Source organism: Callithrix jacchus, chromosome 1 (genome assembly GCF_049354715.1).
Source record: "Callithrix jacchus isolate 240 chromosome 1, calJac240_pri, whole genome shotgun sequence".
Lineage (NCBI taxonomy): Eukaryota > Metazoa > Chordata > Mammalia > Primates > Cebidae > Callithrix > Callithrix jacchus.
The window spans coordinates 213,754,217-213,767,151 of NC_133502.1; the positions used below are offsets into that span (position 1 = coordinate 213,754,217).

Consider the following 12,935-nt stretch of genomic DNA (forward strand, 5'->3'; position numbering starts at 1 on the left):
AATAGTCCCTCTGACAGCCACGAGGCCACTCAAGTACTTGAGGTCATCAGCTGCTTCTATGAAGACGCAACATTGAACGTGGACACGGTCTGGTCTGTTTTTGTTGGCAAAGGACGCCGGAAGGATGTCGTCATATGTGTTTCAGGGGAACCACGTGCTGTAGCTCCTCTCCCTCACAAAAGGAGCTCTCCAGGGGGAGAGAAGTAACCGATCATACCTCTCAGGTCTGAAACTGAAATTTTGAGAAGCAAATGGTCGGTTGACAGCTCCATTCCAGATCTGCAGAGATGTCCTCAAATAATCCAGAGCTGGCAAAAGGCAGAGCAGGCAGCAGCCCTGGGCACCAGCCCCTTTCTGTTCTCATAAGAAGCCCACACACATGGCTTTTTGTGATAAGCTTCCAGCCCATGCCACTGAAATAACGTTTCAGAACGTGCTGCATTTCCCAGAAATAGCATAATGGAAATCATTATGTAATTAAACAAAGCATGAAGCTCATCATGTTTTTCTTTTTAACAAAACTTCCAATTTCACATTTTAGTGTGTATTGTGGTTTCCAGAGAAATATATGGATCTCCTATATTCTGAGTCAGATCAAATATATTGCCTTTATTCTTTCTTTTTTATTTGAGATGGAGTCTTGCTCTGTAACCCAGACTGGAGGGCAGTGGCACTATCTTGGCTCGCTGCAACCTCTGCCTCCTGGGTTCAAGCGATTCTCCCGCCTCGGCCTCCCAAGTAGCTGGGACTACAGGCATGCGCCACCACGCCCAGGTAATTTTCGTATTTTTAGTAGAGATGAGGTTTCACCATTTTGGTCAGGCTGGTCTTGAATTCCTAACCTCACGATCCACCCGCCTCAGCCTCCCAAGGTGCTGGGATTACAGGCGTGAGCTACTGCGCCCGGCCTGTATTGCCTTTATTCTTACCCTAGTCTATGGGGTCAGTGACCATTTTCCTGATTGCTATCAAAATGGCACCTAAAAATATATAAATCCTAGCAAAAACCTAGACCTCAACCGTTGGGCACCCAATCTTAGATCTCTCTCTAGGCAGAAGGCCTCTCAGTGGAATACATGCCCTGGGTGAGGGCCACCGACTCAGAAGCAGGAAGGCCACTGGATGATTTTATGGCATCGAATAATCCCTCGGTGAGATGTGCCTGGGTTGCCCTCGGCAGTCGAGGGAGGTTCATCAGCATTTGTTGGCCACAGTCTTCATCGCTCTATAAAGCCGCAGCTGAGTGGCCCTTCCTGCCTTCCTGCCGCAGATATCTGGATGTTTCACTTCCAGACTGTGATGTCCGAAGGTGGCTTTGAATGACAGCTGCCATCATCGCTACCATCAGGGAGATGCACACAGCCCCCTTTGCTCGATGTAAAGATGTGGTGGGTAACACATTTCGGTGTGGCTGAACAAGTCAGCGTGGACCGAGTTAAGAGAAGCTGGGTCACTTTTAACATGAGAAGAGCAAATACTTCCCCATGCTTGGCAATGCCAGTGTGTAAAAATGGGAAGTGTTGGCACAGACTTCCTGTGGACGAGAGGTTCCCGGGGACACTTTAATGCTCACGAGCCCTCGGGTGGTGGCATCAGTCTTCATGGGTGACTTCTATGGACAACGTAATTTCCTTGCCTCTCCTGAATCTACAGCAGTGTCTGAACGTGAAAGAATGTCCAGAAAGTAACCCCTCAGGAACCGTGCATCAGGCCAACCATGTTAACTGCAGAGGACACGGCTGGCTGTGGGATGCGAGCTGAGGGCAAGGCTGCAGGCCCCGGGGTCACCTGTCCTTGCACTCACCAGGTGTAAGCATCCGGAAATAACAGGGAGGTGGCAGGAGGTGGAGAAAGTGCACCGTGCCCGGGGCCCAGCAGCCAGCAACGCCGGGCAGGCCCTGCATCTGGAGGCTGATTTGCTGTTACAGCTTCAAACAGCTGAGGAGCAGAGGAGACTACAGGAACCTGCTTTGAAAGATGCCCAGAGCCATGGCATCCATAGGGGATGAGCTGTGGGTACCTGGCACATTCTTCTGTTGGCATCTGCATTTTGAAAGGTCACACTGTTGATGAGGTACCAGCTGGTGAAGGTGGCCAGCTCTCCCTACGCCCCGGGAAGCCCCCCACCGAAGGCCAGTCTGGCAGTCCAGCCAGACTTAGTGGGTGCACTGGGCTTGCTGGGTTGAAACAATGAATCCATTTTAAAACTAGAGTCCATTGACACATTTCGAAGACAGGTGTGGCCACTGGCTCAGAACCAAAAAACCTTCCGTCATGTATATGGCTGGTAAGTATCAAATGTGCCTGGAGTCACAGTGGTTTGAAAATGCGAGTTTGAGGGGGGAAGTGCTTGGAATCAAATGCAGAGAGGCACAGGTGCAGGCTCTGAGGAGTCAGATCTTCGGGAGTCACAGTTTCATCCAGGCTTCGATGCATGTTTCCATCCACGTCTGGTAGGGTCTCTCTGAGGAAGCCGTGTCTGCATGGCCAGCAGGAAGAGGTGAATAGGAGAGGGCGTGCTGGGGGCGGGGGTGGTCACTGCAGGCCGGGACCGTCGGCCGCTTCTCCTAAGCCCAGGTCATGCCCAATGTCAGTTTCATCAAACTGGGGCAGCACCTTTTGCAGGTGAGTATCTTCAAGGCTCCCTTTCAACAGCCAAAATTCCTCCTGGACGTCATATGAGCTGCCGCTCCTCTGTGTGTCGGCAGGCTCAGGCGTGCCCACCTGAGGAGTCTGTGTCCCACCTGCCCCAACTACAGAGGCCGCAGTGCGGTGGGTGACTCAGCCTAGCACGGCCTTTTGAAGGACCTGCTGAGGTATTTGTTACATTGTCCATTGTGGGAAAGTGGTTGCAAAGCTGTTGACCTTTCATGGTATGGCATATCTTTCACTGTGCCTTGAGCCCCTGCTCAGCCCTGGGAGGCTACCCTGACCCTGGAACCTCCAGACAATGAATGCTCCAGGCAGGTTGTTTCCCTTGGGGCCTTAAATGGCCCAGTGTAAGAAATGCATCAGCGCAGCAGAAAGGTACCTTCTCTGCTCTTAAAATGCAAAACAAAACACAACTCTTTAAAACAGGGACAGCTCTCCTGGGCATCCTCGAATGCCGAGCTCTGGGTTTCTTTCTGCCCCACTTCATGTCGGTAATGTTCATATAGCAAACACACCCTTTAGGAAGATGCTTTATACTCTTCGCATCAGAGCTGGAGGAAAGGTCAAGGCGAAACTGGCAAGCATGGTGGGAAGAAAGGCACCAGCAGCTGCCAGCCTGTGCTGCCCGCCCTGCTCCTGCCGCTGTAACTGGAAGCATCTTGTTTTGACAATTCATCCAAACAGCCTTAGGCCTGCGCAGTCCCCCGGCCTCTGGAAGTATGATGGGGACAGAATTCAATGCGTGGGACACCCAGCTGGAAGTGCCAGGAGGTGGGAAGGGAGGGATGCGCCGCCAGTCTCCCTTGGACAGCGGAGAGGCCTTTGTCTGCTCCCGAGCCACAGCCAGCTGGCACACGAGAAGCACGTCTGGGAGGAGCCCCTCACTGTCCCTTCACTCTGGTCAGCACGATAGACCAAGCCTGGCTGGTCTCTGAGGACTCTGGCAGTTTTTGCTATTAAAAGTTGAGAAAATGAAGAACCATGTTTAAACAATGACTTGTTGAAGAGTGGGTAAAGCTGGCGACTTCCTGCATTGGCTGCCAGAGGGAGTGGGTACCACACATGCGCTCTGACACTCCTGGAATCTGTCCTGACATCTCTTTTGTACTTTTGGCTGATGTCTGTTGAAACCCAGCAAGCAAGAAATGCACTCCGTTAATAGCTCCCATTTGAACTGGGGCGTGATCCGCCTGTATTAGAGTATTAATGACCTGGGAAATCTATGATCAGGTGAACCAAAATATCCTAGCATTGAGTGGCAATTAGTGGTTTTGTTGTTTAAAGAAATAGGAATGTGTGATTTGCTTTCCTGTCAACACAAGAGACCAATGTCAAGTGACTTTCAGCCTGAGGTCACTGGTCTCCGTTCCAGCTTCAGCAGAGGTGTCCCTGGTAGTCTTGCTGGCCTTAAGAAAACCAAACGCTCACCATTGCTGCTGAGCGCCCCAGGAGCTCACGTAGAACCTGGCAGTCAGCTTACCGTTACTGCTGAAAGTTTGAGACAGGGAGGTATTTTAAACAGGTCTTATGAACGTTTAAGCAGAACGATGATTTATCTGAAAACCTCGAGGCTCACTTTCCTGGGCCACATCACCTTTAGAGGCACAAGGCACATCAGAGCGAGCGGTTGCAGGGTCGTTGGAGACAGCACAGGCTTGGCATGGGGCTCCAGCCCCTGGGTCTCATCAGCACAGAGGCTTCTCATTTTAGGAGAGAATATTGAAATGGATGCACCATGCCACTCAAAGGCTAGCTTCTTTCTGAATCAGGATGGCCACTTAACGGGTGGCCTATATGGAAACGCGCTTATTTGCTTCTGATTCCTAAGACACTTGGGCAGACTGCCTGCTGCTGCTGCTATTGCTGGCCAACAGGCCCTGTGATTGTATCTTTTATTTATTTATTTTTTTGACAGGGGTAGGGCTGGAATCTCACTCTGTCACCCAGGCTGGAATGCAGTGGTGAGATCACAGCTCACTGCAGCCTCAACCTCCTGGACTCAAGCAATCCTCCCACCTCAGCCTGCAGAGTAGCTGGGATTATAGGTGTATGCCACCACAGTCAGCTAACTTTTAAATTTTGCATACAGACGAGGTCTTGCTATGTTACCCAGGCTGGTCTCGAACTCCTGGGCTCAAGTGATCCTCCTGCTTTGGCCTCCCAAAGTGCTGGGATTCTATGTGTGAGCCACTGCGCCTGGCCTGATTGCAAAAACCAAAACAGGACTAAATGTGTGATTTTTAAAAAAAATGGATGTCCTAATCCCAACTTTCGCTCGTTTCCATTGGAATTCTCACACTGTGTGCTTCCCGCTCGTGCATTTTCATAATGCTGGTCACGGGACCCTTATCATCCCAACCATTCTTAAACTAACAATGACCTCAGAAAAGCCAGATTTTCTAAAGGGGGGAAGCGGCATCGACAATACGTCCAGGTGCCCAGCTACTCCCTGGAGGCGACAGTCCTGGCAGGCTCAGTCCCGATCTGAAAATTCTCAGTGGGACGATTTGTCTGCCAGGTGGACACAGTCAGAAAGAATTTCCAGGTCACGACAAACTGCCATAATCAAAGCTGCTTTCCCAACTGGACTGAGGTGGGTAAGTTGATTGTGAAGGCTAAAACAAATATTTTAGACGTTGAAAAAACTAGCTTATATACAAAGGAGACTTAATAACCTAAACCACTGTAAAAAATAACCAACTCTTGTGAAATCTGCCATTGGAAAAAAAACTTCCATTTGAAGAAGACCCTACCCCCTCTCTAGATCCGCAGGGTGACCAGCTCCCACCCAGCCCAGCTATGAAGTCATGTGTGCCTCGTCTCCGCTCAAAAGAGCATCTACTCTCCCGAGAGTTACAACAATAAAGCATCATATCTTTAAAAGCAACATAACAGAAGACATGGGAGCTGCCAGATGGGGCCCGGAGGAACATTTACAAGTAAGGCGTCAGTCTGTCCCTAAGAATACCACCATGCCCACAGACAGCCGGACTGGGTGGGTTCAGGTTGACAGGACAGAGCTGAGTGGACCGGGTGGGCTTCGGGAGCTTGTCTTGTTTCGCTTACCACAGGTGCTAGCTTACGACAGTCCAGATGGGGATCTTGAGACTCCATTTTCTGGGCTCTTCTACGCAAACCTGGAAATGGGCTTTTCCACATATTAGTTACAACCACGAACACTGAACCAAAAACAAAGCAACAGCTGCATTTTGATAGCTTATCCAACAGTTCTTTAAAATTCTCCATCCTATGACTGAAAAGCAGCCTGTTGCCTTTCTTTAGAGTCAGGAAACAGAAGTGAAGTCTTTGAAATAAATATTTTGCTGCTTTTCACATACCTCACCTTTGGATATACACCTAGACTTAGAGGCTGATAAATGTTAAAAGTGCGGATCAATTTTCAGAATCACAAAGGAGCGCTATGTCAAAAGGTGGGTGAATGGGAAGCCAGGCCACGAATTTTGAGGTTACCGGTTAATTAAATGGTAAATCACGAACGTGATCTAAGGGGCGAGTTAAAATCAGACCACTGAGCATCATTCTCCTTAATTTCCCCAGTCCTGAGATGATCAGCCGCCTCCCACCAGGATTTGAGTTCTGCACTCTCAGAAGCACCGGTTAAAACAAAGACGTGGGATAATATGCCGGTTACCTACAGCTTAGACCGTCCACGCTCTAAGGTTAAAGTGGCGCGTCTCTGTGCAAAATCGCGCCGCTCCTCTCTCTCCTCTGTAGTGCTGTCAGCGTCAGAAGTCCCGGAAATGGTGTGGCCGACCCGGGGGCCCTCAGTACATGTCCCTGTAAATCTCCTGCAGCAGCGGGTGCAGCGCGGCGTCCGACTCGGTCTTCTTGATGATCTGCACCAGCTGTGCATGCTCCGTGACCAGCTGCCGGAGGTCCGCCATTTTTTGAAGAAGTTTTGGGAAGAGAAAGCTGTCGTCCGGGTGGTTGCTCTGCAGGTGGAGTCTGAGCACGTGCACAATACCCTCCTGCATTTTCTCAATGTGTCCTACGTTTAGGAGGCCTGGGCGATCTAGGCTCGAAAGGAGAGAGAGACGTCTGAGTGTGATGATCACCTAGGAACCAGCCGTGCCTATTTTATACGGCCTTTTTTCTTTTTCTTTTTGAGACGGAGTTTCGCTCTTGTTACCCAGGCTGGAGTGCAATGGCACAATCTCGGCTCACCTCAACCTCCGCCTCCTGGGTTCAGGCAATTCTCCCGCCTCAGCCTCCTGAGTAGCTGGGATTACAGGCACGTGCCACCATGCCCAGCTGATTTTTTGTATTTGTAGTAGAGACGGGGTTTCACCCTGTTGACCAGGATGGTCTCGATCTCTTGACCTCGTGATCCACCCGCCTCGGCCTCCCAAAGTGCTGGGATTACAGGCTTGAGCCACCGCGCCCGGCCTATGCGGTCTTTCTTAGAAAACACTGAGCTGTCTTTAGATATCGTCAGCTTGACTGGAAGATACACTTGGATTTTGACAAAGTCTCTAGGTGAAGTAGGGACAGACAGGACCCGTGCTCTTTCCTAAATATTCATACTACGAGGCTGCAATACTGCCCTCAGTCCATCTTATGGGGTGGCCCTTTCACTTCGGATTTACCACCTGTCCTGGAAAAAAATTGGAGCTATTAGGAGGAACAGTACATTCTGGAGATGATCACCACCACCAATTTTGCATAATGTGGGAAATGAAATTCTTTTTCTTGAGTCGAAACTGGATGCTCAGCTGCAGGCCTTCCACCATATTGAAGGAATGGGATGTGTTAGAACTAGGTTTTGTGGGCCAGGCATGGTGGCTCACGCCTGTATTCCCAGCACTCTGGGAGGCCGAGGCGGGCGGATCGCCTGACATCAGGAGTTTGTGACCAGCCTGCACAACATGGTGAAACCCTGTCACTATAAAAATTACAAAACTTAGGCAGGCACTAATCCCAGCTATGCCTGTAATCCTAGCTACTTGGGAGGCTGAGGCAGGAGAATCGCTTGAACCCAGGAGATAGAGGTTGCAGTGAGCCGAGGTTGCACTACTGCACTCCAGCCTGGGTGACAGAGTGAGACTTTGTCTCAAAAAAAAAAAAGAACTAGGTTTTGTGTTACAGACCCTTCTAATATAAGTCAGGTGAAAAGAAAGTAGAGTGAGAAATGAGGTGGGGTCAGGATTGCGGCATACTGGCTGGACAGAATGCTTAGGAGACCCTGGAGTGGGTGGGGAGGAGAGTGGGGCAGGTCTGAGACTTGGTGCAGGAAGTGCCAGCGTTCACATCAGATGACCTCCCTGGGGTAGCTGGTACTAACTAGACTTCCTGGGACAGTCTCAGCACGTGAGACCTGACTCTTGGTCCAGAAAATGTTGCCCTGAGCCATGTCCAGCAGGCAGTGCTCCCTTTGCAGACCCACGTATTGCTGTGATTCTTACAGTGTTGCTAGTGATGAGGATTTAAAAATCTTCATTGTTTCTGGTTGTAAATATAATTCTTAAGTTATTTTAAAAACTCTTGTTTTCATATTGTTTTAGTGATGGGGCCTTGCTATGTTGCCCAGGCTGGACTGCAACTCCTGGGCTCAAGCAATACTCCTGTCTCAGCCTCCAGAGTGGCTGGGGCTGTGAATATGAAGTCTCTAAAGAACGTAATTATTGCCAGGCACAGTGGCTCATGCTTGTAATCCCAGCACTTTGGGAGGCCGAGGTGGGTGGATCACCCTAAGGTCAGGAGTTCAAGACCAGCCTGGTCAACATAGTGAAACCCCATCTCTACTAAAAATATAAAAATATAGGGTGTGGTGGCACACGCCTATAATCCCAGCTACTCAGGAGACTGAGGCAGGTGAATCACTAGAAGCCAGGAGGTGGAGGTTGTAGTGAGCCAAGATCGTGCCACCACACTCCAGCCTGGGTGACACAGCAAGAATCTGTCTCAAAAAAAAAAAAAAGGAATTTTTTGAGAAGTAGAAAGAAATCCCCCCCTCATAATTTTAATCCCACCATTAATAGATTTAACATATATCCCACTGGACATTTTTCTATACACATAGGATTGATAGAGGATTACAATCTCTTTCATAAAACTTTGATCATGCTCCGTATAAATAGTTCTGCAATTGCATTTACCCACGATGCTACATCTTGACCACTGGTGGCATACTGGCTGGAAAGGACAAATTATGCGTAACTGCTTTGTCCTTGTACACTTTATGCAAGATCGTGAGGACTTCCTCCATCTGACTTGTGCCCAGCCAGACAGTAACAGGCATGGCTGGTAGGGCTGAGTCAGCTTCATGCTGAGAGTGAGTCAATCTCTGGGGCGCAGTATGGCTGCAGGCAGTGTGGGAGGTAGTCACCCCGTCCGTCTCCACCGAGGCTGGGTAAGGTCAGCCGAGTCTACGGTAGGTGGATGACCTTCCTAGACTTGAGACAGGGCTATTTAAGGCAATGTGACACTGAGCCAAAAATGCAGGGGCTGCAGAGCTGGCTTCCACAGACACGACCAGATCTGCCTTCCCCCGGATCTGCTTCCTCGGGCAAAGCAAACCTTGCAGTCCCTGCCACTCGGTACTGACGGGTATTATACTTGGCCTTGGGAAATATATTTTGCATCAACATAACCGAGTGTGACGGCAACCATACTGACGTGTGTATGGCACTTCATACGACACTATAATACGAACACAGCCACCTCATTAGATCATATCTTCAGGAATATCACAATGTATAATAAGTTATATCTGTTTAACATATTAGACATAATTATAAACAAATGTGTGTGTGTGTGTATATATATATATATATATATATTTTTTTTTTTTTTTTTTTTTTTTCCTGAGACGGGCTTTCTGTCACCCAGCTGGAGTGTGGTGGTATGACCTTGGCTCACTGCAACCTTTGTCTCCCAGGCTCAAGTGATCCTCCCACCTTGGCCTCCCAAGTAGCTGGGACTACAGGCACAGGCCACCATGCTTGGCTAATTTGTGCACTTTTTTGTAGAGATGGGATCTTGCCATCTTGCCCAGGCTAGTCTCAAACTCCTGGGCTCTAGCGATCTACCCATCTAGGCTCCCAAAGTGCTGGAATTACAGGCCTGTGTCCAACCTCTTTCTCTCTATATATTTGTGCAAAATATATATATATTTTTAAAGAAGCAGGGTGTTGTTCTGCTGCCCAGGCTAGAGTGCAGTGGTACATTCATAGCTCATTCATAGCTTGAACTCCTGGGCTCTAGGGATCCTTTTGCCTCAGTCTACCAAGTGGCTGGGACTATAGGCACATACCACCACACCCGGCTAATATTATAATTAAGATGTCATACATTTACATAATATGTAAATATGTATTTAGATATAATAACAATATAGGCCAGGTGAGGTGGCTCACTCCTGTAATCCCAGCACTTTGGGAGGCTGAGGCAGGTGGATCATGAGGTCAGGAGATCAAGACCATCTTGGCCACGGTGAAACCCTATCTCTCTATTAAAATACAAAAAATTAGCCAGGCATAGTGGTGTGTGCCTGTAGCCCCAGCTATTCAGGAGGCTGAGGCAGGGGAATCACTTGAATCTGGGAGGTGGAGGTTGCAGTGAGCTGAGATCATGCCACTGTACTCCAGCCTGGTGGAAGAGCAAGACTCTGTTTCAAAAAAAAATTAAAAAAAATATATATATACATATACATATACACATACATACTATTATACAATATTATATATGCCATGATGCACTATAATATTATACAATATTCCTGTAATTCCCAGCGAATTCTACTCAGCGGTGACTGAGGGTCAGACGTCTTCCCACCCTGTGAGTGTCCCCGGCTCTGGAACAGCTTAAGCTGCTCCTGGATTTCCCATTGGAACCTGTAAGTAACGTGATGCCAGCAGCTCACATCCACTCACCTCCGCAGCAGATGATAGCAGCCACAAAGAGGGAGATGTCACTGTCATCCAGTTCCAGTGCATTGAACTTCATGGCAAAAGCAAACTTGGGCTCCATGATGTCGCAGAACGGTTTCCTCAGGCTTTTCAGGAACTCACGAGTTATAAACCCATTTCCATACGCTACCAGCATCCCGTCTTTGTTCATCACAGAAGACAGCATTGCAAATATGGCCTCGTAAACGCCATATTTTAGCAGCGTCACCTGATCGTTCAGGTCCAAGTTTGCGAAGCCGGGGATGGCCTTGGCGAATTCCGTGAGCTCCGTGACGGTCTCCACCGACGTGCACTGGCAGCAGTGGAAGATGCGGACCTCCGCCTCCTTGTTCTGAATGCCGTTGGCCACCAGCTTGGCCACCAGTGTCTTCTCAGCCATACACAGCGTCTCCATATCATGTATGACAAAAGGCTGCAAAGAAGGGCACCGAGGTAAGTCAGGTGATGTGGGAGGAGCTGCACTCCTGACCATCAGTCACTAACGAGCAGCTCCTGCATCTCCACATCGCCACGCTTGGTGCCTCGGAGGACTCAAGGCAGCCACGGAACACAGTTCTCACTCAACTTCAAAACCAGTTGGGGAAAATAAGATACTGATAGAGAACAAACAATACACATCAGGAAATTAATCATCATCATCGCCTGGCATCGGGTGGATTTTGTTGCTAAGAAACTGAAGTACTGGGCCGGGCATGGCGGCTCACACCTGTAATCCCAGCACTTTGGGAGGCTGAGGTGGGTGGATTACCTGAGGTCAGGAGTTTGAGACCAGCCTGGCCAACATGGTAAAATCCCATCTCTACGAAAAATACAACAAAAAATTAGTCAGGCATGGTGTGTGCCTGTAGTCCCAGCTACTCGGGGGGCTGAGGAAAGAGAATTGATTGAACCCGAGAGGTGGAGGTTGCAGTGAGCTGGATTGTGCCACTGCACTCCAGCCTGGGTGACAGAGCAAGCTTCTGTCTCAAAAAAAAAAAAAGAAACTGAAGTACTGATTTTGGCAACAAAACTAACAAGAGGATATTAGGGAAGCACCTTTAATATTCTTAAATATTCTCTGAACTCCTAATGACTATCACGAGAGGCTTAGTTACAATAATTCTTAATTTTTGGCATATGAGCTTTAGAGGTAAATGCCATCACTGAACACGGCTGAATGAATAAATTTGGCATGTAAATATGCACAACTCAGCAAGTCGGCATCTGTGTAGAAATCAGCAAACAAGCATGTTATGCTCTTTAGGGATAAAGAGGAAAAGCCTCGGAATGCTCCTGTTTCTCTCGGTGCAGGTCACTGAACCTTCACTCAGTGCTCCACATTCTGGAGCAAGTGCCAGCTCCCTGCAGCCATGCCCTTCGTGCTGCCATGCCATCTGCACCTGAACCCAGGGGCCCGCCATTTCCCTGGAGGAAGAGGTGGTTGGCCATATTATTTGAAGCCAACATGCTCGGAAGGGTTTAGGTGTGTGGTAGGGCTGAGGAGAATGAGCACACACAGTGCTGTTGGCTGAAATTTACATCTGTGGGCAGAGCAGGAAAGTGACGGCATCCGAGAGCTCCCTCTGACTATAATGTGGTCTATGGCTCGTGCAAATACAGGTCAACAATGCAGTGGGTTAAGGCGTTCTTTTTCCTTTCTTTTTCTTTTTCTTTTTTTTTTTTTTTGAGATGGAGTTTTGCTCTTGTTACCCAGGCTGGAGTGCAATGGCACAATCTCAGTTCACAGCGACCTCAGCCACCCGGGTTCAGGCAATTCTTCTGCCTCAGCCTCCCGAGTAGCTGGGATTACAGGCATGCACCACAGAGCCCAGCTAATTTTGTATTTTTAGTAGAGAATGGGTTTCACCATGTTGGTCAGGCCGGTATTGAACCCCTGACCTCAGGTGATCTGCCCGCCTCAGCCTCCCAAAGTGCTGGGATTACAGAGATGAGCCACTGTGCTTGGCCTAAAGTGTTATTTCTAATTGCTGCTGGAACATTGGAACCCAGAGTGCAGAAGCATCCCAGGGATTTAAAGAATGTCCCCTGCCAGTGGGCAAAGCTCAGCCACTGACTCCTGACCCACAGCATGAAGCATTCCCTTTCTGGGCTCACAGCACACAGCTGTCTTCAGGGCACCACTGGATGTGCCGATAACAATCACACGGATTGTCTGGAATGTGTCAACAGAACTAGGACTTGCAACATAGTGCCGGACAGAAAAACCCCAATTCTGCATCTGAGGAAAGGGGGTATTTTAAAAATTACTCATGAACGAGTGAAAACATTCTGAATAGAACATTCAGAGTCAAGTTTCTATATAATCTCAAGTCTGATTAATGGAGATTGAAAATGACCTCTCCAAAGACCTTAAAA

The 12,935-nt window shown here is 48.8% G+C and overlaps 1 protein-coding gene across 6 annotated transcripts in view; it reads right to left on the bottom strand.

Annotated features, from left to right (window-relative positions):
- Positions 1–615: 615 nt before the first annotated feature.
- Positions 616–12,935, bottom strand: part of PPARA (peroxisome proliferator activated receptor alpha) — a 99,003-nt gene continuing 86,683 nt past the window's right edge. For all 6 annotated transcript variants that reach the window (XM_035273152.3, XM_035273147.3, XM_035273172.3 and 3 more), the window contains 2 exons: positions 10,545–10,992; positions 616–6,685 (listed from right to left, as the gene is read on the bottom strand). In XM_035273152.3, the coding sequence (XP_035129043.1) occupies positions 6,438–6,685; positions 10,545–10,992 (696 nt within the window). In that variant the 3' untranslated portion in view covers positions 616–6,437. The remainder of the gene's footprint in view (positions 6,686–10,544; positions 10,993–12,935) is intronic.